Raw genomic sequence first — 27,667 nt, forward strand, 5'->3', positions numbered from 1 at the left:
TCAGGTTTTTTTTTTTTCTTTTTACAACGCTAAGTATGGATTTAATGAACACACAAAACTATTTTTTGACATACATACCTGTTGCTTCATTTAAAGCTGGCTCAAGGCGTATTGTTTCTAGAAAATGCTCTAAAATTTTTTCAGGTGTCCCTGACATCACAGTATACCTAGATAAGAAATAAAAATGCCATTAGTTTCTAAAAAATGTTTTAATTATGTAAGATTCTTTTGTAAAATTCTGAGATCTAGAGAACCACATCAACTTTGCTTATAGCCAATATACCCTTTGTGGTGAGACAGACCATGCACCTTGCCCAAAGTCTCAGAAGCAGACAGTACAAAACTACCAACTCAAGTAGTTACTAAAAACACTTCCCCCCTACATGGAACTAAAATAAACTTTTTGGAGACCAAACTTTTTTCTAGCAGGCTGGAAACTTTAGCCTTGTTCCAAAGGGAAATGAAAAGGGACATATAAATCCCAGCACAGGAAAGAGGACCTGGCGAGGGGAAATGACAGTGAACGAGGTTATCCATATATGGGTTACTCATAGAAAACTTGCAGTCCCACGCTGGATTCTCCTGCCTATTTCTGGAATGCTCTGTCTTTCCCAACTGTACACTGGTATGCACTTTGGAAATGCAGCTAATAATAAACAAGAGAGATGAAAAGAAAACCCCAAAGCCCAATGAACAGACAAATCTCAGTAGTGCCATGTCAAGGAAACAAGTCAATAATAAAAAAAATCTATTTAAGTTATTTCAAGATCACATGTAAATGATTGGGAGTCCACTGTTTCAGGAGATCTATCCAGGAGACTCTGATTAAAATGAAGGGTTTGTTTTTTTCAACCCAACGTGGGTTGTTTCAAAGTCAGAGTTCTGATGGTAGCAGATAGCGAATGAAAGCTGCAGGAACTAAGATGATCTGGGTGCTCCTCTTCCGAAACTCAGCCTGCTTTTCTGTGCAGCATTTCACATAAGAAAAATGGCAGGAAAGAAGAACAACAGCCAAAGGAAGGTCTTCTTCTATTCAGGAGGCAGTGATAGAACTGTCTTCTTTGCTCACCAACACCCCTCTCCCTGCCTTTTGAGACCTTAGAGGAGGCGTTTTGAGACCCCCAAGAATCTCTCTAATGTAAAAAATCTTTTAGAAGAGACACGCTAGCATATGATGGTGTGCATGTGAAAACAGAGAGTGAATAAAGGGACCCTGGTATTGAATATGGAAAAAGTGCTGTCTATCCAGAAGGTGGCTGGTAGCTAAAACCATTCTGTGAGGACACGCATGGAGTCGAGAGGAAGCTGGGGCATTACATCTTTGAGGAAACCTGGCTTTGCAACCCATACATGGAAAAGGGGAAAAACTACTAAAAAAAAATGACTTAAATCACAAAAGTATGAGCTCTTTCTCAAAGTAAATATGGCAGAAGACAATAGTTTTGCAATGAATATTTGAGGAAGGGGAGGGCATGTCTATAAATGCCTTTCGACACTCAATGGAAAATACTGCTCAGCTTGTTCAGGCCTTCCTGGAATATGTGATTCTTTGATAGTGCTCACCAGATGAGCTGTCAGAGAAGCAGCACCTGGCTACATTCATCAGGAAATGGGGTTGCAGAGAGCATTCCACATCTGCCTGATGTTTACTGTGCCCCAGGCAACTAGGTGGGCACTGAATAAGGTCCTGTCTACTCCTGCTCTTTCAATATTATCTCCATTCTGCAGGTGGAGAAACTGCTCAGCAAGGGAAGGCGTGGAGCTGAAGGTCAGTGAGATATGTCTGATATAGGCCCTGTCTGCCTGGCTTCAGAGAACAAGTGTGTGTTTCAGGGTACTTTTCCGCCTGTACAGCAAGCTGCTGTGGATGGAGACCAGGTCTAGCTGCCTACAGCTCATTCTGAACAGGAAATTCTCCATGTAATTAAAAACCTCCCTCTAAAGAGGGATTTTTTTCTGTTTGCTTGGCCTTGAAAATAATTAAAATTAAGAGTCTAAATCCATAAGGTTCTGTGAAAATGAATGTGGGAACAGCCTGCCACTCCACGTGGCACTGGGTAGCAGTTGCTATTCATCTGCAAACTCCAACTCTAATATTTGTTCCCTTGCTGAAAGTTTAATTCTGATAGCAGGTTGGGTTCATATTCTAGTTTTCCTCATTTAAACATCCCTCAGCTACAGTATTATGTCTGGCCAAAAATAATAAATGCCTGGGTGGCAAGCCAAATTTCCTTTTACCTAACTGGATCGAAAGCAGCCTCTTTACTATTGCCCACCTGGCCAATCAGAGTTAAAGCAAAGACTCCTTCTATGGAGGCTGCCTCTGCCCAGCCTCCCTTCTCAGCTCCTCAAGGCTGTTAGGTGTTGACATTCTCTTAGGGTAGGGAACTCCAAAAAGGAAGGGCTTTTTGGCCAGAGAGCCATCTGTGACCTTGGGGCTCCTAGTTTGGCTAAAACACCACATTATGGCTTTATTTACGCTGGATGCCGCCCAGCGCCTACTTCCTGACCTCTGTCTAAGTGGGGTCAAGACTACTTGAGACCAGACAGTATGGCTCTCATCTTTACTGCCTGAAGGAGCTACTTCAAGTTAAAGGCATCACCCATTGCTTAAATTACATAAGCTGTGAACTTCTAAATCTATGACAGAGCCGGGCGTGGTGGCGCATGCTTATAATCCCCGAGTTTGGGAGGCGAAGACAGGAGGATCGTGCTGGTTTGGAGCCAGCCTCGCTGGCTTAAGAAACCCTGTTTCCACATGAAAAAAAAGTTAAAAAATAGGTCTGGGAGTGTAGCCCGTGGGAGTGTATCCCAGAGGTAGAAGGGCTTCCAGGAACCCCAGTACCACCAAATAAATAAATAAACAAACAAACAAATAAATAAATCTACGACAGAAACACTGATTCAGTTTATCCAAATTTGCACACAAGGGCACTTTTATCCACTACCAGAAAAGGGCTAGGAGAAGGGGCCTGGAAAGAGACTATCTTCTCACAAACAATATGGAGGTGAACAGTGAGAAAATAGTCGAAGGAAAAAGGATCAAGTAACTAAAATAGGAATAGTTGTTTCAAATTCCTTCTTTCTTGCTAAGCCTTAGAGCAGAAAGATATCCAAAATGGCAAATGTCTGAGATTTCCAATGTAAAGTGTCCATCATGACACTGTCTTATTATTGACATTTAAATATCACACTCAGAGTTCAGGCAGTTTTAAAAATTTAAAATGTATACAAAGCTGGACATGGTGGCACATACCTATAATCCCAGTCCTTGGGAGGCTGAGACTGGAGGATTTCAGTTGTTCAAGGACAACCTCAGCAATGTAGCAAAACTCTCAGCAACCTAGCAAGACCCTGCTTCAAAAAAAAAAAAAAAAAGGATTAGAAGGACTGAGGGTGTAGCTCAGAGGTGGAAAGACCCTGAGTTCAACCCCAGAACCATAAAAATTAAAATAAATAAATAAATAAATGGATACTTAAATTATTTTGGATTTCTGAGAGAAAAAACTGAATCAGAAAAAATATTGTCAGGGCCAACATGGTCACTCTGTTGAGTTCCAAAGATTATTTCTGGGTAGAGACCTGAAAGCTTCCAAAGTTTTGGAAGTCTATCCACAGACATGGCTGATGCCCTGTTTTCAACCTCAAATTTACTTACATGAATTCTCAACTCTGTTTGGGCAAACTAAACATGGGAAATGACAAAGAGAGAGAGAGAGAGAGAGAGAGAGAGAGAGAGAGAGAGAGAGAGAGAGAGAGAGAGAGAGAGAGAGAAGGAAGAAGAAGAAGAAGAAGAAGAGAAGAGAAGAAGAGGAGAGGAGAGGAGAGGAGGAGAGGAGAATGTAATGTTTCATTCTTCAAGGCACTGATTCTGTATGGCAACATATTCTGTATTCATTGGTATTTCTGAAATAGTTTACTGTGAACATGGCTTTGAATTATATAAGAATTCAAAAGATACAAATCCTAGTTTTTAAATTACATAAGCAATTGGGTCTGGATGATAGGCCAAGCATGAGTAGATAACATGGACAACCAGATACAGGACTAAAATAAAATTTGAAACATCTAATAACCTTCCTTTCCTTCCCAATCCATTTTTAAAAAGTCCTATATCCGGAAGGCACCATGAAAGAGATGTTGTAACAAGCACATGCTTTTGCTTCTCCTCCATGACAGAAAGAGAGGAAGGAAAGGGGCCTTAATCAAAAGTTTCAAAGTTAAGAAAAAATTCTTAACGCTCACCTTTTCAAGTAGTATCATTTTCATGAGACATCTGAGATATTAACAAATGCTGACAAGCCACTATAAAATCATCTAGTTATATTTAAAGGAACTAAAAAATAAAGTTCGAATCCCCAACTTCACATTAAAAAAAAAAGTTTTCATTCTCATCCTCCTCTGTGGGCTAGAAGGACAGCTGTTAAAAACATTTGGGCAACAACACTTTTAAGAATGGGTGGTAGTAAAAAAAAATAATAAAGAAATATGGAGTGTAATTTTGGAGCTTTATAAGTGAAAGGATAGTTTTTTATGCAGCCCTTTTGAAATGATTAGTTTGCAACATTTACTATATAGTGTTGAGGATATAGTATTCATATAGAGTCCTCCCTCAGTATCTGGGAGGATTAGTTCCAGGAGCCCCAGAGATAGATATCAAAATCCATAGATGCTCAGGTCCTCAATATAAAATGTCACAGTATTTGCATATAACCTATGCACCTCCTACCCTGTGATTTAAATAATCTCTAGATTACTTATAATGTCCAATACAATGTAAATGCCATGTAAATAGCTGTTAGACTACATTGTTTAGGAAATTATGACAAGGAAGAAAAGTCCATACATGTTTAGTATAGATAATTTTTCCCCACATATTTTTGTTTCCAGTTTGGCTGGATGTGTAGGTATGGACCTGTGGGCACAGAAGACCAACAGTCCTACTTGGCAATTGCAAGCTGAGGGGCAGAAGGAGCCCAGGTATGAAAATGGTCAAGCTGAACTTGAGTCCAAGCTGTCCCATTACAAGCCTTAAGACCTTGGGGAGGTCACTTGCTTCTCTGAGCTCAAATCTTTCCATCTCTTAAAAGGGGCTGTCAAATGGAATAGATAACATCTGAAAACTATACTGTGGCTATTTAATGTTTCTTTCTACTTTCTTTGTAAATATATTGATTCATCTAGATGAAATAAGCCTTAGGCTTCTAGTCTAAACAATAAATCCATCAGTTATGGTGAGTATTCTGATAGGCAGAAGCTCACTTAGCAACATAGGAAAATTCCTTGGGATGCATTCTCTTTCGATGTATTATTCGGTAACGTTTTTTAAGATACAGAATTTGTGTTTCTATTATACTCAGATTTAAAAATAATTTTTATTTTAAAAATTAGATTCTGTGATGTGCAATGATCTCTCGGAGCCACATTTCCACTTCTCCTGTCTTACCACTCAAGTGTCTACACTATAAGGAAAAAGCCTCATGTGACCAGTTGCAGCAAAACTTGAAATGGAACACAGACATATTGAAAAAGACAACAGTTAGACAGGAGAGCAGGGAACAGGAAGCCAGTTCCCTTGAACCATCATCGGCAGGCATAAGTAAGGAAGAATGAGGCCAAATGGAGGTTTCTGGGCTACAATCAACAGCCTGTTTTATATTTGAAGTCTGGGTTCCCATCAAACACTCATTCCGATAGCCAGATGAAAACACTTGATGACTCCATCTGACAGTCCCCTACCAAACAGTCTCATCACCAAGGGGCCGCACCTCTGAGCCGCCTGGCGTACCTGCTCCTGTTGTCTCGCTCCTGCCTTTTGTTCCAAAGCTATTACCGTTGAATGGTGTGCCCGGGGAGGGGATTTTAGAGTGGGAGAATATGCGTTCCCGCATAACTCGAGCAGCACCAAGCTTGATGCAGTGCCAGAAATGGATACATTATACCCCACAAGATGTGCGATTAGTCAACAGAGAGAGAAAAAGAATCACACATACACTGCCATCTTCCACAAAAAAGGAGAACATGCTATTGTGGAAATGATGATGCCATGTGAAAAGGTTAATCATAGTCTGGCAATTAGAGTGTTGGATGCAAACATACTTTTGCTGAGGCTGTGAGTTTCCTTGATTAGAAGCTCTGTTCCCCGCTGGGACCTTCTCCAGCACCAAGACATCTTGGTCATGTTCTTTAAGCCTGACTGTATTCGCCTCAACGTCCTGCAAATACAAATTACACCACATACAGATGCTGCCGTTTACTCAGACAATGAAAAAAATTTCAAATGCTTCAGAAACTCATTTGCTACTTGTGATGCTAATTGTTGCGTCTACAAATTAAGTCATTTTCAAAGTCAAGGGCTGGAACGGTCAGAGAGGACCAGATGAGGTTTGAGGCTTGTGTTTTTTAAAAAGTCTGCTTTTACCCCAGATTCAGAAAAACAGCAGAGAGTGGTGTAGTTTTGCTCTGAGAAGCCTTTGAGAGAGAGTGGTACAGCAGGAGAATGGGGGGGATCTATTCTTCATAAAATATATGGCAAATAAAAATCAGCCTTGCCAAAGCTCTGTTTTCTTCTGAGTATATTTAGTTTTCTTATGAGTGGCACATTCGTTTCTAATGAAAATATTGTTTTCTAGAAAATCATTCTGATATGTGTTAAAAAGCCTTTTTCAATTATTTTAAGTGACCCTACGGATTCTATCAATGATGAATGGTCCAAATCTATTTTTCTATTTTTTTTTTTTTTGGTTTGTTTTTGTACTAGGCATTGAACCCAGGGGCATTCTACCTCCAAGCTACAGCTCCAACCCTTTGAAATAGGGTCTCAATAAATTTCTGAGGCTGGTCTTCAATCTGTAATCCTCTTATCTCAGCCTCTCAGGCACACACTAGGATTACAAGTGTGTGCCACCATGCCCAGCTCGATCTGATTCTTATAAGGATTTTTTCATAAGGTAAGTTTAAACTCTGTGTACATATGCGTTAAAGAGTTAATAAAGTTTATTTCAAAATTCAATATTAAGTAATTTAAAAAATTTTGCGGTACTGGGATTGAACCCAAGGGTAGTCTACCTCTGAGCTATACCCCAAGCCTTTTTATTTTTTGTTTTGAAATAGGGTTATGCTAAGTTTCTGAGGCTGGTTTTGAATCTGTGCTCCTCCTGTCTCAGCCTCCCAAGTACTAGGATTACAGGTGTGCACCACCTCACCTGGCAATTAATTTGAACTTTTTAATGTGCTTTCCCTCAACTTGTGGCCTCAGTCTTACCAGACCATTTAAGAAAGAACCAGATCAAATTCCATGTATTATTATTCCTATATTATTAAATGTTACAAATTTCACTTGGTCTTGCATTATGGCAATGCATTACTAACTTGCTTGCAGAAGTGCTACATCAGAGGTGTTCCAGGCAGTTCAGGGACAGCTGTCCTACAGAAGGAGAGGGAAGTCAGAGGCCTCTCTGGGAGCCACCAGGGGAGAGAAGAGGGCAGAGCCCTCCTAGAGAGCATGGCTTCCCAGGTGAACTGGACCTGGGACTCTAAGGACGAGAGACCAGGATGATGGGACACTGTCATAATGTTCGGTGGTTCATAATCAGGCCTGTACCAGCCTAAGCTGGGTGAGCCTTCCTCCCAAGGGACTGGGGATGGCATGGTGGGAGAGGACTGGTGATTGTTTCTTCTAAACACTCTATGCTCTCATTATACCTTGACAAGCATAATGTGGCTTCATCTTCCAAAGCAACTTGAAGTACAATTTTCCAACTCCCTCCACCACCCCAATTATCATCACCTACTTGCCAATGTCTCAAGCTCCTTTGGTTTAAAACAATTTGGGATAAAGAACTTGAAATAAAAATATCTGGTTGGAAATGTAATAATTAACACCATGACTGGTGTTAATTTCCATTATTAAGCAATCCTTCAATGAATCAAGAGAACGTGTAATGATATGAGAAAGGGTTTGACTTAGGGAGAGTTAGGAGGTGGGCAGGAGGAAGTCCAGGATAGAGAAAGGTGTGGGGCAGAGACACTGCCACTGTGCTGGAGAAAGGGGTAGGACACAGAAAGGGGTACTAGGATGCCTCAGAAAACTTCTGAGACTCTGACATGTTTCCAAGGCAATTGCTGTTTATCGTCAATTCTCATGGCCAGTTTGGATGTGTGTGGTGGCATTTGGCCCAGCATAGCATCCTATGCTTGCAGCTTTACCGGATTATTACCTCTTCAGCCCAGATGCACCCAGCACGCTGAACATGTCCATTTCACAACAAACCCCTTTGGTCCCCGAGCATCCATCCATCACAGGGCTGCTCCATTAACACTTCACTCAGATCTCTGCTTAGCCGGGAAAGGGAAAAATGCAACGGCCCTCTTTGCTTTATCCACTTTGCCCTGGACTCACCCTCAGGATCCGGTTGAAATCCTCCTTGTCAACTCGTAAGAAATGGCAATTATCTTCTCGCAGGATGATAGAGGCAGCTCGAGGAGCATCGTTCACTAGTGCTAACTTCCCAAAGTCATCTCCCTCGTGCAGGGTGCAAACCACGCCCTGCAGAGAGCAGCACATTCAGAGAAAGCAGAGTAAACACCCACCAGCCTCCCAAGACCCCTTCCCCGAAATACTGTGCATAATAACGGTACCTAGCAATGCCCACATAGGATTATATAATTTAGTAATGTTTAATTTTCCTTCATTGAGTAATATGGCCTATGACCCATTTTAAATCCATACGTTATAACTGCTAAGGAGATGAACTCCACAAAGTATGATATGACTCTGAGTACAATAATTGAGAAAATTTATGATTAAAGATGTGATGATGTCTTTTCTACATTGAGTAATGTTGTTGCAGGTTTAATTGTAGCACTACAATGTTAATACTTAGAGCCACGCTACTTAATGAAATATAATGAAGTTTTAAAGAGAAAAAGATATATATATATATATATATATATACCTTGCCATAAATGACTACATTCACCGATCCTTTTAGAATAATGTACCAGGAGGTACCTTCTTCCCCCTGGTTAAACACTAGACACAAAAAGATGAAAAGACTTATGACAAGAATAGAAGCACATCAATACAAATTACAGCTTATCAAATCATCATTTTTAAGTCCTCAGAATTACGCATACATAAAATACAAAAAAATTACTGGCAAATGCTAACTTATTCAGGTGGAATTATTATTTCTCTTTCTATAGAACATCAAAAGAAGAGAAATACTGAGCTACTTGCTATGCCCTGAAAGACAGTTTTTTTTTAAACCAGATATCAATTTGCTAGCAACCCATTTCTTAAAGGAATGCACGATTCCCCCACAATTCATCAAAACATTATGCCATAGAAAATAGATTTTAAAAGTAATCTGACCAGCAACATGAAGTTTGAAAACATAAAATCAGCATTACATTTTGTTTATAGATATATATCTACATTTAAAAAAATGGGTTGGAATAAGCAGTGCAAGCAGGGTAGGGAATACCCCCAGAAAGGAAAGAGAAAAACAGGATAAATGGGGAAAATAAGAGACTTCAACTGGAAGTGGGCAATTTCATTTTTGAAAAAATGTGGCATAATGGGAGGGTTTTTTTGTGTATGGTATTGGGGTTCCTGGAAACCCTTCTACTTCTGGGCTACACTCCCAGATCTATTATATATATATAATATATAGTTATTTATTTGGAAAAAGGGTCTCATAAGCCAGCGTGGCTGGCTTCGAACCTGTGTGATCCTCCTGTCTCTGCTTCCCAAGGGCGGGGATTACAAGAGTGCCCCACCATGCCCGGCCATAATGGGAGTTTTTGATTATTAAAAAGGCATTTGTAATATGTTCCATTATGTGAGACATTTAAAGATCTCATAATAAAAACAATTAGCTGGAATGAGAGAAATGCAAACAAAGCGTATACTTGTAATCCCGGCATTTGGGAGGGGGAGACAGGAGGATCGTGGTTCACAGACAGCCTCAGCTACTTAGTGAGGCCCTCTGCAACTCAGTGAGACCTGTTTCAAAATAAAGAATAAAATATAGGCTAGGGGTGTAGTTTGGAGGCAGAATGCCCCTGGGTTCCATCCACAGTACCACACACAAAAAAATGCAAATGACACTGTAAGTCACCAGTGACCATAAAAATAAAAAATAATAGAGAGAACCCTAAAATGTAAAGACTTAACATGCTTGATAAAATAGATATTAATATCAGAAATACTACTTTTGGTGTCTGAAAGTAAATTTTTCCCCCAGTGCCATGAATTGAACCCAGGGCCTCATGCATATAAAGCACAAGCTCTACCCCTGAGCTACACCCCCAGCCCCAAAACACTGCAAGAGACAATTTTGAAAACTTTTTGTTTGCCAGGTGTTGTGGCGCACGCTTGTAATCCCAGCATTCGGGAGGCTGAGACTGGAGGATCGCGGTTCACGGACAGCCTCAGCTACTTAGTGAGGCCCTCTGCAACTCAGTGAGACCCTGTTTCAAAATAAAGAATAAAAAATAGGGCAGGGGGTGTAGCTCGGAGGTCAAATGCCCCTGGGTTCCATCCCCAGACCCGCAAAAAAATAAAATAAATAAATAAATAAAACTTTTTGCTTTTAGCTGGGTGTGGTGGCGCACGCTTGCAATCCCCGGCGCTTGGGAGGCGGAAACAGGAGGATCGCGCTGGTTCGGAGCCAGTCTCGCTGGCTTAAGAGACCCTGTTTCCAAATAAAAATATGAAAAATAGGTTTGGGAGTGTAGCCTGGAGGTAGAAGGGCTTCTAGGAACCCCAGTACCACCAAAAAATTTTTTTTTGCTTTTATAACTCATATTTCTGGTTTATTTGACGATAACAGTGCAGCCTAAGAAAGAGCAAGGCATTCCAAAATGTCTCCTGGAAACTCAGTCAGTGTCCATTTAAAAAGAGTTTTGTGTCGCACTAGGTCTAGGAAGTGTCAGTTTAAATACAGTGATCATTTTTTATTGCCAAACCTCTGAGAAGCTTTAGCATGCTGATGTTTCTCACAATTTTGCAAGAGAGATTAGAGAGAGAGGGCGGCATTTCCTGGCTTCACTGGGTCATTAACCTGTTCTTTGAAAAGGATTTTGTTGAACTAATGGCAAATGCCAATTTAATCATATTGTTCTCATCTATTCAAACTTCAATTTCTTGCTTCAAAATACAATCACAGAACTAAAGTACAACTTGGATTCTGGAGAGCACTATCTATTAACATGGCATGAGAACTGAGGGCAAAGACAATCTTTCTGGCTTAGGCTCTACAGTGGAAGGAAGGAAAGAAACACAAAAGATGATAATTTAAACGTCATCAGAGCCGGGAGTGGTGGCGCACGCTTCTAATCCTGGTACTTGAGAGGCTGAGACAGGAAGATCGCAGGTGGGTAGCCATCCTTGGCTACTTAGTGAGGCCCTCTGCAACTTAGTGAGACCCTGTTTCAAAATAAAAATTAGGGCTGGGAGTGTAGCTTGGAGGTAGAATGCCTCTGGGTTGCATCCCTAGTCTCTCAAAAAAAAAAAAAAAAAAAAAAAAGGAAAGGAAAGAAAAGAAATATGTTATCAGAGCTAGCAATTTCAAGAAGCAGATTTGTTCTTCCAAAGCCATAAATTGAAATGAAGTCATCGTGAAAGGCATTGCCCAGGGCCCTGCCTCAGGAGCAGAAATGTCACCCACTCCCTTTAAACAGCAGGATCAAGCAGGGTAGGGGAAGAGTGGGATTCTGCCAATCTAGTGCCAGGCAGGCACTAGAAAGCCACCTCCTTCAGATTAATCGACATGTGCTGGAATGATGACAGGTCCAGAAAAACCCAAGTGTCACATGACATCCTGCCTGGTGAGCCGGGCCGACGAGGGAGCTTCTGTATCGGTTTCTGTGGCCTGTGCTGGGGAGGGAGGGGGCACTTACACACGGTTCCTCCTTTGGCATGAGACTCAAAAATGAGAACACCGGCTAACTCCCGTTTCACCTAGGAGAAAAAGAAAGACAGGCTTGGGGGGTTGAAAAACTGGTGCCCCTGTGGGCACAGCAACAACTGGTCCCATGCCGCCTTCTCAGGTGCCTGTTGCTGGTCTCATTCAGAACCACTTCTATTAGATTTGCTGCCAGCCTCTCAAAGCCTGCACACAAGCTATGCGTACAGAAAAGATTATAGCTAATCCATACATATGTCCTTAGACACTGTTTAAAACATTGGCTGCATGTCTTGCCAACCAGTTACCTTATTTCTCTCTTGCCTGGGGTGAAAGGTGAGTCATCTACAATATATTTTGCTATTAGTGGCTCATAATGCATCACTGCAACATGCTGGAAAGTTCCATGTCTTAAACATGAAAAAAATAGGTGAGCAGATTTATATTCCAGGATGGCTAAAATTCCAAATTAGTCCTAGATAGCTAAAATTCTAATGTTCGAAAAATTTCCAAATTATGTTCTCAAGTGATAATGCTAGCTCCCTAAGAATGAGGTAAACACAATTTTCCAAAGTGCCCAGAGACCTGGAATTTCAGGGATAAAAGCCTACTCACCGTGTTCTCAATTCCACCAAGACTGGGGAAGTCAAGACAGGGGCATGCTAGGTACCTGGAGCACCAGTAGGGAGAGAGTTCTCCCTTCCTGAGGCCAGGGAAGTCTCAGCTGCCTGCCTCTACAGACATATATCTCCTGTCCTGGTGAGGCTCCTGGCCCTAGACCTACCCCATCACACAAAACAAGGATGACAGGGCAGAGGCTGAAGGGAGGGGTGCTTGGATGGTCCTGGGAGCAGTTAAGTTTCAGATCTCCAGCAGTTGGAAGCAGGGAGACCGTGGAGGCACCCCCCTCTGGACTGAAGGGAGGTTGGCTTAGAGCTCTGCTCCTTGGGGCTGTGGCAACTGCCTCTGCTTTCCACAGCGACCCTTCCTCCACACAGGGACTAGTAGGCACTGCCACTCCCAGAGTACAGCATCACCACTGTGAGCTGGTGATGAAAGCTGTGTCAGGCAGGCAGCCATTGCCCAGGGGCCTCAGCATATAATCTGTGAAAGTTGAAACCATTTCTTCTTTCTCTTTTCTTTCTTCTTGAGTTATTAGCATATAGGAGATTTGCACTGCTTGAAAATTATATTCCTATGTGAGATGTTTCTATACCTATTCAGAGGGTAACATTTTTCTCTCCTAAAAATTTTAATCAGGTCAAAGTTCTGAATCAGATACAGCCCTGGGCCAAGTTTGATGAGTGGGTAGATGAGTGTTTTGTACCCTGGCCTTTCTTAATGGACGATGCTCCCTTGAACGGATAGCTTCCTTCCTTAATAGGGCAGCAAGCTTGGTTGGGGCTGATCCTTTGGAAAGGACCGGGCACTGAGATTTCTCTCCTTGCTCCCTCTGCTCCATTGGTAAAGAAGGGTTTTGGAGCCCCTCCCAAGGCCTAGCTCTCTTGTCTGATTGTTCAGGATCTGATATTTAGATTTGGAAGGAAGAAGCCTATGTTCTAATCCTATCAACATCAGCCTGGTTTGAGGTTTAGGGCGCATGGGTAACTGTTAATAACTTGACCCCTTTGGTGACTGTTCTTGTGCATAACGTATTTAGCATCTCATAAGAGGGAGCAGGGATGATAAGTGAGGTAGAATTCAGGTTCCCCTTACTCTGTCTCCTCTCCTCCAGTCCTAACAGCACATGTAACTCAAAGTCCCCCTGACTAGCTGGTGAGACACAACTTACTGTGGTAGAGAGATGGGATAAGGCTTTAATGTGAAGGAGCTCTTCATAGATAATCTCCAGGTCATCCACAGTCCTCTGCCCAGGCCTATGAAGAAAAAGATAAAAAATAAAATAAAATAAATAAATCAAAGAAAAAAAAATCACCACTCAGGCTTTACATATGGAAATTTTTCCCAGGTCAGTAATGTGCTCGGGGATGTCTTCCATGTAAAAAGATGTCAGCAGAGGGCAAGAGTGTGCCATTCTAATCCCCAAAGGGATTTTCGAAATGCAATGCATGACCTTGATAGAAGGAATCTGAGGGGCACAGGATCCCATCCCCTCTAATCTCACTACCTCTTTGCAGGTAACAAATCTAAGGATTTACTCTTTATTACCACTTTAATCAATAATGACAAAACTTGCCTCTTTACACCACCAGGGACAATTGGTTTAATCAATGTGACAATGGATCCAAATTCCTTGGGATGCTGTGTGATATCCTAGCCTAACAAAATAGTATGGTTGCTGTTGCTATTGCCTTGAGTTATGTATTATGCTTCTTCAAGAGAACTAAAATATATGATATGTATAGACTCAACATTTTCTTATCTAGCCCTAAGGAGGTAAGAAGATGAACAGTTGTATCTAGGAGTGGTGAGAGAGAAGAAAAGAAAGACTCATTTCTACATTTCTCAAACTCTTTTCTATGGTCTACCACCTTCCATGACAGGTTAATTAGTCTGGGTAAAGTTTTCCTAAATTCTAAAACTTATTACAAAATTAGTTATATGTCTTTAAAGAAGGGAGTATGGATCCAGGCATGGTGGCACACACCTGTAGTCTCAGTGCTTAGGAAACTGAGACAGGAGAATCATAGGTTCAAGACCAGCCTCAGCAACTTAGTGAAATCTTTATCAACTTAGAGAGTTCCTGTTTCAAAATGGAAAAGGGCTGGGGTTAGAGTTTGGAGGAAGAATGCCCCCTGGGTCCATCCTCAGCATCTAGAAAACAATATGAATGGGGTATGGGTTTTTTAGGGACATTTTTGGCATGAGAAGACGGAGTGAATTTCTAATTATCTTTTGTGCCTTTAATTATTTGGAATAACCAAGAGTGCTTAATTATATTAAAAGATATATGACTGGAAAGTAATTTGGATTTTTTGTTGTTCTCTGCAATATAAAGAACTCTGACTAATGTTTATGAAAATTATAAACCAATGTATTTTTAGTCCTGAGAGTGCTAGGAAGTGAACTAAGAGACAATCTGTACAGTGATGGACAGGCAGTATTTACACTCAGCAAGTTGCTGCAGTCATACACATTACTTATTCCACAGTATTCATCAGTCTAGTTTATGCACGTTGTCCTAAAATTTCAGCAATTTTTGATATTGTTCAGTGTTATTCTCTATTAAACATTTAATATTTAATGAGCTTCTGATGGTATTCCATCAGAATTAAAATTGTAATTTTTAAAATGTTTCATGGTAAAAAAAAAAATCCAACTTAGGGAAGGTAGGTATACTGAACTGAGCAAAGTATCTAGATTCCAAAGATCAAATTATCATCTCAGTGTCACCACTCACCATCCACGTGAGGGCAGAGGTTCAGTCTCATCTGAACACTGGTGACAACTCCTTTCTAAGATAGATGTAGTGAGAGCTAAAGGGAGCAGTAAAGATCCCTATATGTTTATTTGTGTGAGCGAAAAGAAAATCTAGCAAAGTGATATTAAAAACTCAAACCCTTGCACAGGAAGTTAAACAACCTTACAAGTAAAATATGACACTTGGTTCAGCAAGTTATATCCAGGGTTTAGTCAATTATTGGATCAGCAAGCTGGGCGATCAGAACTGAATTGTAAATATTCTAAGATAGTTAACAGGACAAAGTAATTTTGCAAACATATTATCACATGGGGAAGCAAACAGATCTAGTGGGAGCTAGGTGGAGGATGAAAACCGTATACTTTGCGCATTACCTTCCCAAGGACAGCTTTAACATGAACCAAAGAATGTGATTTCCTTCTCATAGAACCAACGGAGGATCTATTTCCTAATCCTGATGGCACAAAGACAGATACTATACATCTATGACCTGGGAGATGTTAGCCAGGGTCACCTCCTCCTAAGGATCCCCACAGAAGGACACAACTGCACACCAATCTAGTGCTTAATGGTGGAACCCAGAAAGTATGGGTCCCAGAAAGACATGATAAAAGCTGTGGCCATGGGGGCTCCAAAGGAGCCAGGCCTCCTCAGCAAGAGGCCTCATCTACTACTTGACTTAGACATGGGGATTTGGAAACTAGGACCCTTGGGGATTTAAAAGTCAATGGAGTCACCTCTGTTCATCTACCACAGGGGCGGGGAACGTGAGTGTCTCAAGGTAAGCATAAGAGGATTACGGCTCTCCTGCACAAGGAGCAGCCCTGCTGTTCTTGCTACTTGACATCAGCTGTGAATAGCACGGAACTCTTCTAGCCGGGTGACTAAAGGAGAAAACAGTCACCGAGTCTCCTTCGCACCTCTACCCGGTGGGCTGTGATGGGAGGAGGAGAAAAACTCTACCAGAAAAACAAAGGCTTAAAACTCATCTCCCAAATCTTAATAGACTCAAACGTAGAATTTTGGGAGCATCTCTGTGTTTAGAAGGAATGTTTATATGACATCAATATGAAATCCGTATTAATGAACTCACAGAGCTTTTCTTCAAGCAGAATCTTTAGAATCTATGAATCTTGTTATATTCAAATAGTTACATTTTACCCCAGATTTAAGATATGATGAATTGTCAGAGCCTCAATGCACTATACCAAAAGTTTGACACAGTGGTTCTAGGCTGACCTTTGAGTCATTCCAGCGAGGGTTAGGACCTGCACCAGAGCGTGGAGAAGCTGCACCCCTGAGCGCTGCCGGGCACTCTTTTCTCTCTTCCTTCCTCCCTCTCTGCCTTCTCTGCCTGCTTCTTGCTTTTCTAATCATGTCCTCTCAATGCCGGTCCCTCCCACCTCTCATTCTGTGTCCTGCCTTAAGGCTCTGTTCCACCTTCTGCCCCTGGGAAAACCTTCAACTCCCATCTGCCTAGGAGAAGACCTACATCTTCATCTCTAAATAGCATCCTTGAGCTCCAGTGGCTTCCTGGTCATGTTTTCTTAGCCCACAGGGACTCCAAGCTTGATCTATCCACAAATGTTCTGCCATTACCACAGAGGGTTCTTCCGGTCAGATCTTGAACTTACTTTTCCAGACTAATCTTCTGCTCCTCACTCTCCACCCTCCCTCATAGCCACACTCTCTGCTCAGCTATTCTAGGCACCTCTCTGTTTCTCAAGGACACTATGCCTTTTTAGGCCTCTACAAGTTTCTGCATCCCCCTTCCTTAACCTACAATATTTCTTTCTGTCCCCAGCCCAGCTCAGACATCACTGCTCCTAGGTAACAGCCTCACCAACCTTTATTTTTCACGGCACACAGTCCTATTGCCATAGTATTGGGAAAGGAGGGTGGGTACTAGAGGATCAAAGCCAGGGGAATTCAACATCTGAGCTACACTCCAGCTTTTTAATTTTTTTTAATTTTGAATAAGGGTCTTGCTAAGTTGCTGTGATTGGTCTTGAACCTGCAATCCTATTTATTGTCTCAGCCTCCCAAGTACTGAGATTACAGACATGTGCCAAGGTGCCTGGCTGCTATGGTAATTTGGAGTGTACTCTGATGCATGTTATTTGGTTAAACATTCCTAACTCTACACTGTTCAAGAGGAGCAGTATAAAAGGGCAAAGGGCACTGGATTAGAAGCAGAAACTGGATTGAGATCTAATCATGAAATATCTAGTTGCTCAACTGGTCTAACGCTTTGTTTCAGCATCTGTAAAAAAAAAAAACAAAACTAAACAGGATTGCTCTAAAGGTCAAATTAGTTAATGCACCTGAAGTATATACTGGAAATATAGCACAAATGCAGGATGCTGTTATTATCAGGTGGGCGTTCATCATGGCTCATCAGAGGAACATGCAGAGAGTCCTCACCAATAGGGTAGATGGCAGCAGTACCATAGACCAATTCTTGTTTTGCAGCCTGAGGAAAATGGGGGCTTATGCTTTGATATCCTTCCCACTGAGGGTTAAGTGTGACATGGTGTCCACAGATCACTTTGATTTATGTCGTGGCACATAGTTATGGTTGTCTCCCCTTATCTGCAATTGGCTTTCCATGGTTTCAGTCACCTGTAGCCAATGGAGGTCCAAAAAACTACACAAAAAATTCCAGAAATAAGTCATTTTATTTCTGGAAATAATTTGGAAATAATTATTTGGAAATAAAATAATTATTTGGAAATAAAAATTTGGAAATAATTTCTGGAAATTATTTTAAATAACTTGTAATAAATTATTATAATCAGTCGATTTTATTATTTGTTATTGTTAACCTTTTACTATGTCTTATTTACAAACCTAATCACAGATATAATATCTCTCGGGAAAATAGTGTATAGTATTAGGTATAAAAAATTTAGTGCCAGGCGTGGTAGTGCACGCTTGTAATCCCCACGCTTGAGAGGCGGAGACAGGAGGATCACGCAGGTTTGAAGCCAGCCTCGCTGGCTTAAGAGACCCTATTTCTAAATAAAAGTATAAAAATAGGTCTGGGAGTGTAGCCCGGAGGTAGAAGGATTTCCAGGAACCCCAGTACCACCACCACCAAAAAAAAAAAAAAAAAAAAATTTAGTAATCTAAATTAGTATAAACAATTTCAGGCATCCATAAATCATCTCCATAAAAAAGGAGGATATTGTAATCACTAAAAGAAGGAGAAGATAGAATAAAAATGAAGCGCCTCATCTCTTACTCTAAATCCCATAAAATGATAGAAAAGGCTCATTTTCCCGGCAACTACAGATTTGCTCACCCAGTTATTACCATCTTAGACCAGCTGAAGTCACTCAGTCTATGTCAAGGTCTGTGGGGGCCTGAGCAGAGGAGACTGTCCAAGATCAGCCAGCAGTACCTGCTGGGCTGGGGGCTCCTTTTGGGCCAGAGGCTTTTGTCTGCCACATGATGGAAAACAAAGTATCACCATTACCACACGCCATGAAGGAGTGCTACTGGCGGGCCAGAAAGCTTTAGGAATTCTTAGATGATAGAAAGCAGACCAGAGTAGAATGTCTGAGAAATAAGACATAAGGGAGAAAAAGGAGCAGCAGGTTCCCTAGAAGGAGGGTCATGGAATGGCTCCATTCCTGGGAAATCCTGTGTATTTGGTGAGAGGGTGGCTTCAGCCTGCCTGCCTTCCACTGACCTCTCATAAAGCAACGCCTGCTGGGAAACATGCCTCAGTGCAGGGTCAACACCCAGGCCCTTCCTGGGAGCCTCTGCAGGGTGCCACAGTCACCCCACATAGACACCTGCGTAACAGTCAGTGCCCCCACACCCCCATCCATTCATCAGTAACCAACCCTAAGAGATTACTTCCACAGGGGTTCACCAGAGGCCATAGGGAAATCCTCAGCAACCCTCTGAAATGGAATGGGACCATGTCTAAAAGTAGGTTAGTCCCCAAGTCTTAAACAACATTCAAAATGAAAGGGAAGAAGGCAAAACATGGGAGCAACAAAAAAAAACAACCCTGTGGTCTGAAGCAGCCAGGGACATCACAGGGCAGGCTGCTGCCATCGGCAATCCACCCAGGCAGCAAGGGACTTTTTGGTCCTGTTTAAAGCAAGTGTTTGAATGGGGTGGCAGGAGTTGGGCAGCAAGGAATGAAGAGACTTACTTTAAAAAAGAGCCAATTTGCAATTCACAAAGCAACAAAAACATTCACGAGGGGTTTGCCTGGAGCCAGGACCCTGTCCCTCAGGGACCTCAATATGTCATTATGTTTGAAAATTGAGGTGAATCCCAGGGAGGAGGCCAGACAGAACAGGAGTCAGCCTGGCCAAGCCATGGGCATCAAAGCAAATCCAAACGTGAGCCCCTCATCTGGCCCGGTGAATGCTAGTGTTTGCAGCAGCAGTCACAGCAACAAGCTCCGCCTCTCCCAAGGAAAGCCAGCTCACTGTGCCATCTAGTGTCTCAGGGAAGGCTCGCTCTCCACTCGGGCTTCAGACAAAGGTTCTCCCCTTGATCTACCCCCACCCCTCAAAGAGCACCAGGGAACATCTAAACCTTAGCATCCCCTACTGCAATCACTGAACAAAGCCACATCTGAAAGCCAGCTTCTCATGGCAAATGGTGGCATTACGCACCTTTCATGCTTTGGTCTTTACGGGGGTGACAGGAGGAAAAAATGAAGAAGAGATCCTAGGAATCAGCCCCCAGCCTGTTCAAACAGTAATGAAAGGGTCCCAAGGACTGAAGGCAATTAGGCTTTCAAGAGGAAAGGGAACAGGGGCCCGAGCGGGAGATCACTCCCAGGGACCTTCATAAGGGTAACCCACAAGGCCGGGGAAGTGAATTGACTCTCTGGCTGCTCTGAGTGGCAGCTGGCGAATGTACCTGGTCTTTACTTGTCCTTCTCCAGATGTCACAGGGAGAGGTATCAGGCATCCCTGCTTCTTTACAAATCTGCGTGGCGCCACATTGATGTGGATTTGTTGGATCCCGCTGTGGAAAGGCCTAGTTTCTGCAGGGGATGCGTTCTGGCAGCAATGTCTAGTTACAGACAAGATAATAAACGGGGATGGATGGGGAAGGAGCTTAGACATTAGAGAATGGGAGGGCTCAGGTGAGATTGGAAGCTGCTGGTAAATACCGTTTCATCAAGGAATTTATCAAGGTCAGAGACAGAGCGCCTCAGTTACTGGAACGTGGATGAAATGAGGGGTTCATGCAGCCACCAAGCAGCACACTAGCATGGCCAGGGGTAAAATATGCAGTTGAGAAAGTAAATCACACAGTTCCTGTAGACCTACCACCTCGTAGACCTTGGTAAATGGGGGAAAATATCCAGAAAAGTCAATGTTACAGACATCTACATAAGCCATGGCCAAGCTTCAAAATTTTAAGAATGCTTTGTCTCTTTTAGGAGCAGGGGAGAATGCTTTATTTTTTTTATGTGAGACTTCATTTCAACCTACCTGATTCTCATCCTTATAAGTCACTTCTAAGCTTTCTAATACTCTTAAGACCTCAAAAAGATCTCTTCTCTTCCATTTTTCTTAAAGAAAGTTTGGTGGGTTTTTTTTTTTTTTTTTTTTTTTGGTGTCTAGAAAAGCATTTTTTTCCTTCACCTCCCAATACCCTGCTTCTTAAGTGTCAGGACATTCCAGAAGCCTGATGATTAGATACTGAAGTGCCTTCTCAGTTCTTTCTTCTTGGAATTATTTGATGCAATTTGGTACCAAAGTCTGGGTAGACAAAGATTCTTGGCTTATTTGTGAAATTAGAAGCTATGCAGTTTATATCTGCAATAAGGGTCAAATGCATTAAGAATATTTGTGAGAAATGAAGCCATCCAGGTGGGACATGGGATAAGGGTTCCAAAATTCAGGCATTCTGATCCCTGAGTATCTTTAGGACAATGAGGTTTGATCATGTTTAGAAACTGAAAATACCCAACATTCCTCCAGCAAGAGTGTTTTTACAAGGACACTCTAGAAGATTTACATTAAACCTTTTAAAAGATACACATACAAATATTTTCCTTTGAAACAACTAAACAGTAAGTCAAGAAGAGCTAATAAATTTAGACGGTGTCAGGTTATATAGTTCACACTCTACTTCTGGGTATGAGACACACATGTGAAATGGAAAACGCCAACTGTCTTCAGGAGGTGCTACATGGATGTTTCATTACTTTTTCTTTGTAAACAATTTTTAATTAAGGGCAGAAAAAACATCTTTTGGGGGGGGCATTTCACTGTTTATTCAGCCAGTCTACTAGGAAGGACAAACTTGAGGCATGTAGAGAAGAAAAAAGAAGAAAAAAGAAAAAGAAAAAGAAAGGCACTTGGTTTCTACTAGGCTCAATTTCCTCTTCTATATATAGTGGGTTGAAATGAGTCCTTCTTAGTTTGTAGAGTTATTTAGTGGTTCAAAGAGGTGACAGATGTGAGATCACCATCTAAACTATATCATGCTATTCAAATATTAGTTACTAAGTTTTGTTTGTGGTTCTAGCTGGAGGGTTTGTATGGATTAAGTTGACTCCTCCCAGGGCTGTGGGTTGTTAGTCATTTCTAGGTTACTTTTACACTAAGTTTTCCAAAAACTCTGCAAGAGGGCTGTGAAGAGAAACCAATTAATTATCCTAAGTTGGGTGCCTGATTTAGCCAATAAAAATGCTGTCTGAAGCATATAAATATACATTACATATATGTAATTATTCATTGTTCATCTTTAAAACCCAATTTAACTGGGTACCCTGTATTTAATCTTGTGACATGGGTCATAAAGTACTTCATTTCTGCAGAACTAGTATTGACAGTGGGTTTTAAAACTTTAGACCTACATGGCCATTTGGACTCTGCTGCTAACAATACATAGCAGAGTTCAGGACATAGGATAAAAACAAATAAATTATGGTCTTCAGAAACATATAATTTTCCCAGGACAGAATAACCTTCAACATCATCATAACCCATTATATATCAGTGGCACAGCCAGGTGTCTCCCAAACTGGAAGATTCCCCCCCCCTACAATATATGGTAAATTTATATATCATTCTATATAGTAATAATTTAATGAATAGATGGTATACTTTATTCTAGATCTGTGCAGTATTAATGAGTTGAGGTTAGTCTATAATAACTTTAAAATCTGATATCTGTGATATCTTTCCTCACCAGTGCTCAAAACACAAAGCAATGAAGTCATTCTGAATCCTTTAAGGACCAGGGCACGGCAAAGAAAACAGGCTCACCGGGCATGGTGGCACACGCTTGTAATCCCTGTGCTTGGGAAGTGGAGACAGGAGGATCGTGCTGCTTCGAAGCCAGCCTTGCTGGCTTAAGAGACCCTGTTAATAGGTCTGGGAGTGTAGCTCGGAGGTAGAAGGGTTTCCAGGAACCCCACCCAGTACCACCAAAAAAAAAAAAAAAAAAAAAAAAAAAAAAAAAAAAAAAGAAAGGAAGGAAGGAAGGAAACAGGCTCTGGGGTCAGACAGACCTGGGTCAAATCCTGAGTCCAACATTTTCTGGAAAAACATTGGCAACTGACTTAGCCTATACCTCTGTTTTCTAATCTATAAAATGGAAGCATACTAATTTAGTTTTGTTGAAAGAACCTAATAATTGTTTAGCCCAGTGCTTAGCACACAGATGCTTAATAAATGTTGGCTCTGATTAAATACAGTAGCATTTATGTTTACATTTATAATCCCTTTGGAAAGTAGGAAAGGATAAGCAGACATTATGAAATTCATTGTATAGCTGAAGGGGATCTGTAACCTGGAGATGTTAGATGAGTTAATGGCAAATTGTTAACAACAGAATCCTGGACGGTTGGGTTCAGTATAACTTTCAATTTATTTAGCAGGTTCTTGGATCAAATGCACGGATCTCAAATGCTGTCATTAAATTTTCAAAACAGAACTTTAAATTCATAATAATAACTGGCTAGCAGGGTATGGTGGTGCATGCCTGTAATCCCTGTACTTGGGAAGTTGAGACAGGAGCATCACAGGTTCAAAAACAGTCTGCAAATTAGTGAGACTCCCAGCAACCTAGCAAGACCTTGTTTCAAATAAAAAACAAACAAATAAATAAAATAGGGCTGGGGGTGTAGTTTGGAGGTAGAATGGTTCTGGGTTCAACCCCCATTATCATAAGACAAAACAAAACAAATTGGCTGTCTTTAGTCTTGGCCCCTTGGGTTAGCACATGAGATTCAGTGCGACAGAAACACGTGTACATAGCAGTTGGTGTGTTTTGCATTTAATATGTTGCTCTCTTGTCAACATAGATATTCTTTAAGGCTGGAGTTTTAAAGCATGTGCTATCTCTACAGATAGCAGAGAAGCTGCTTTACTGCAAATCTGACCATATCATACCTCTCTTTAAAGCTCTTCAATGGTGTCCTAATGGCTATAAATGACATCTAAAGTACAGAGAGGGCATATCACATTTAATCTGGCCTCCACCTTACTTGACAGGGAGGCCTGATATGGAAACTCCACCAGGGTAAATGAGCTTATTCTTCTCTGTGGAAACCTTCTCAACATCTTTCTGGTCTTACCCACACTCTTTTGCTTCTGCAGGGTAAGGAGCTATTTCTTTGTTCTGACAAGAAGAGCACCAAAATAATATTAGTTTTTCCTCTTAAGAAGAAAGGGCTTAGCCAGGTGTGGTGGCACATGCATGTAATCCCAGAATTTGGAAAGATGAGACAGGAAGATCACAGTTCACGGACCGCCTTAGCCACTCAGTGAGGCCCTTTGCAACTCAGTGAGACCCTGTTTCAAAATAAAGAATAAAAAATAGGTCTGAGGGTGTAGCTTGGAGGTAGAATGCCCCTGAGGTCCATCCCTAGTACCACACATAAAAAAAAAAAAAGAAAAGAAAAAAAGAGTTTGAGAATCAACATAACATCCAATCATCACAGATGAATGATGCATTATGGGGCACTGAGGACATATTGTCCTGCACCTATTTTAAAACTCCAGCCTTAAAGAATATTTATGTTGAAGAGAGAGTAACATATCACTAAATGTAAAACATACCAACTGCTATGTGCATGTATGTTTCTGTCACACTTAACCTCACTGTGTTGTATAATTACAATGCACCAATACAAATACATAAATAAATAAAAATAAAGGAAATAAAAATTACCATAGAAATGCACAGCATAATGTTAATAGTAATTATTGGTTGGGTATACTGGTGCACACTTGTAATCCTCGTACTTGGGAATCTGAGACAGGAGGATCACAAGTTTGACGCTGGCCTCAGCAACTTAGTGAGGCTTTCATCAACTTAGCAAGACCCTGTTTACAAATAAAAAATAAAATAAAATAGGGCCAGGGGTATAACCCAGAAGTATAAGACCATTAGGTTCCATCCCTAGCATTACACAACACACACACACACACACACACCACTAGTCATTATCACTGGGAGATGTGATTGCAGGTGTTATTTACTCTTCTTTAAGTTTTTAAAATAGTTTCAAATTTCCTTCAATGAATACTTTGACTTTTTTTTTTTTTTTTTTGCAGTACTGGGGATGGAACCCAGGGGCATTCTACCTCTGAACTACACCTCTAGCCCCATTTATTATTATTATTATTATTGTTGTTGTTGTTGTTGTTGTTGTTGTTGTTGTTGTTATTTGGTGGTACTGGGGTTCCTGGAAGCCCTTCTACCTCCGGGCTACACTCCCAGACCTATTTTTCCATTTTTATTTGGAAACAGGGTCTCCTAAGCCAGCACACGCAGCTGGCTTCGAACATGCGCGATCCTCCTGTCTCTGCCTCCCAAGTGCGGGGATTACAAGTGTGCGCTACCACGCTCGGCTTTTTATTATTTATTTTGAAACAGGGTTTCATTAAGTTGTGGAGGCCTCATTAAGTAGCTGAGGCTGGCTGAGAACCTGTGATCCTCCTGCCTTAGCCTCCCAAGTACTGGGATTGCAACTGTGCATCACCATGCCTGGCTGAATAGATTGACTTTTTTTTAACAATAAGAAGTCATAAAAACTTGAGCTAATTCTATAATGAACCCTAAACTGTCAATGGGCAGCTATGTCTGTCTTCCCCTCAGCGATGGCAGCAATCCAATGCCTGCTTTCTTGGGCATGCAGACATGAGGGGAAAAGGAGAAAAATGCTTTTACAGGGGAGAGGCAAATCCAAACCCAAGAAAAGACCCACTCACGAGAATCGTCAATTCAGGCAGGCTCTACCAGCTCTCCAGGCACAACAGCCTTTGCAGTTAAAACACAGGCCATGTTTGGTGGAGAAAGGATTGGTGGAGCCTTCTTATTTCCTAAAGCCAGGCTCTTTTGCTTCTGCTTTTCTTTTCATCTGCCCAGTACCTGAGGATGGATTTCACGACTGTGTATATTCTTTGGGCACCACTGAATTTAGGCTTGCTAATCTAAGATTCCCCAAGGAAGTAAATCCCCCTATAATTACCAGGATTTCAAACTTCATACCTCAAAAACAGTTTGGAGAAACAATGATCCTATTAAAACAAGGTCGGCTAATTAAGAGAAAATCCAGAGCCTCTTGAGTGTCCTCTAGAGCATGTGCCTGGCACAGCAGTGGGGCTGCCTCACCCAGCAGGACTGCGGGCCTGCAGAGCAGCCTGCACCAGGGAAGGATGAGCCATCTTCCCCTCCCCACCGTATTCTTTCATGTCGTTTGACCCATCCTAGATTGTCTCCTTTCAACCATATGCCCGTAGTGTACATTAGCTTATCACATGAAAAATGAACTCAAGTTTGGGACCTATTTGGAAGACTCCAGAACCTGCTTTTTTTTGGTGATAATAACATAATTTTCTTGTGTTACCTTTTTCCCCTTTGCTCAACAGACTTATCTCTTTCTCAACTATGGAAGCTTCTAAGCTTTTAGGAAATTTCAGAGTTGCAGATCTAGAATTCAATTTGGGAAATACCATCTACTTCGTTTCCCTCCCACACTGAGTCTCCGACAGGCCACTCAGGACAGTGAAGAATTATGTCTCACTGTATTTGGAAGAAGAAGGTGAAAAGCTTGTACGGCCAGAGCATCCTGTATCCTCGAAGTCTCTTTGTATCCAGCTGGCCTCAAGTTCATAATATTTTGCTTACCTGGTCACTCCACATCTTTTGACCCATGGCTTCCTATCTAAAGTATTTGCTCAACTGAAGACAAAATGAACATTTCTGTGGGGAAGGGAAATTGTACTGTATCTATTTGCAGGAGGGTAACCTCTTGTTCTTAGACTTATAAACAAAGCAAAATCAAAACAATAAGCTCCAAGAACTCGTTCTGCTTTTGATGGCCCTGTCTTGGGGCTACAACAACAGCACCGTCAAACTGTCAGCTGCTGGATAGCACTTGCCCCCAAATGCCATACAGGTCTGCACCTGTGTAACCAGGACAGGCATTGTGAGTCACTCTGTCTGCCACCACATAAAAAGCTAATTTCACATTCAGAATGTATGTTTTTTTTTTTCAATACCAATAGCAACAAGAGTGTGCCAAAAAATTCCCCCTGAAGCTCTATTCTGTTTTTTAAACTACAGAACATTCTTTCATAGTTTGACAGTTAAAATGCTGCAGTTAATGTAATAAACAGAGAATTTTTCTAAGTAGCCTGTCAAAACAAGTGACACTTTTTTTTTTTTTTGGCTAGCGAGTCTCAGATTCAGAACAATAGGAAGTACCTTTCAAAGCAACATCTTCATTATACAATCAAATTCTCAAAGTAATCTTCTCATCAAGAATATTGTGTTATTTCTTTCCCAGTAATTATCAGAGTTCTGCAACCCCTCTGGCAGTGGTGACTGTTCTAAAATGCAGCTGCACTGAGTTAAGAACTGAGGGTCTTGCCCCGGTCGACAGGAAGCCGAAGCACCTTATGCCTCCACACTGCTTAGTGACTTAGCAGTTTGGGCACTAAGGAGTCAACTCTTCCAGGACCTCTGAACATGCCCTCAGTTTCCAGGGGCAAAATGCTCAGCTGGTGTCTTCGGTAGTTTATATTGGCAATTCTTGATCAGCTAAGCTTATTTTCTTTCCACTTAAATAAATAAAGTAGCAGCTCTAAAGATTACTAGCAGATCTAAAAAAGGGAGTATGTGATCTGGGTGTGGTAACAGATGCTTGTAATCCCAGTACTTGGGAGGCTGAGACAAGAGGATGACAGGTTCAAGGCCAGCCTCAGCAACTTAGTGAGACCCTGTTTCAAAACCAAAAAACAAAAAGGGGCATGGGACAGGGGTGTAGCTCAAAGGTAGAATGCCCTTGGTTTTAGTCCCCTGTATGAGAGGAAAAGTGTGTGTGTGTGTGTGTGTGTGTGTGTGTGTGTGTGTGTGTAGTCTGAATGTCTGT

General features: G+C 41.5%; 1 protein-coding gene across 11 annotated transcripts in view; it reads right to left on the reverse strand.

Annotated features, from left to right (window-relative positions):
* Positions 1–27,667, reverse strand: part of RAPGEF4 (Rap guanine nucleotide exchange factor 4) — a gene marked incomplete at both ends in the record, with an annotated part of 342,537 nt that overhangs the window by 58,033 nt on the left and 256,837 nt on the right. For all 11 annotated transcript variants that reach the window (XM_080719875.1, XM_080719879.1, XM_080719871.1 and 8 more), the window contains 6 exons: positions 79–167; positions 6,100–6,215; positions 8,402–8,548; positions 8,958–9,034; positions 11,908–11,968; positions 13,705–13,789. In XM_080719875.1, the coding sequence (XP_080576001.1) occupies positions 79–167; positions 6,100–6,215; positions 8,402–8,548; positions 8,958–9,034; positions 11,908–11,968; positions 13,705–13,789 (575 nt within the window). The remainder of the gene's footprint in view (positions 1–78; positions 168–6,099; positions 6,216–8,401; positions 8,549–8,957; positions 9,035–11,907; positions 11,969–13,704; positions 13,790–27,667) is intronic.

Source organism: Muscardinus avellanarius, assembly GCF_963383645.1.
Source record: "Muscardinus avellanarius genome assembly, chromosome: 2".
NCBI lineage: Eukaryota > Metazoa > Chordata > Mammalia > Rodentia > Gliridae > Muscardinus > Muscardinus avellanarius.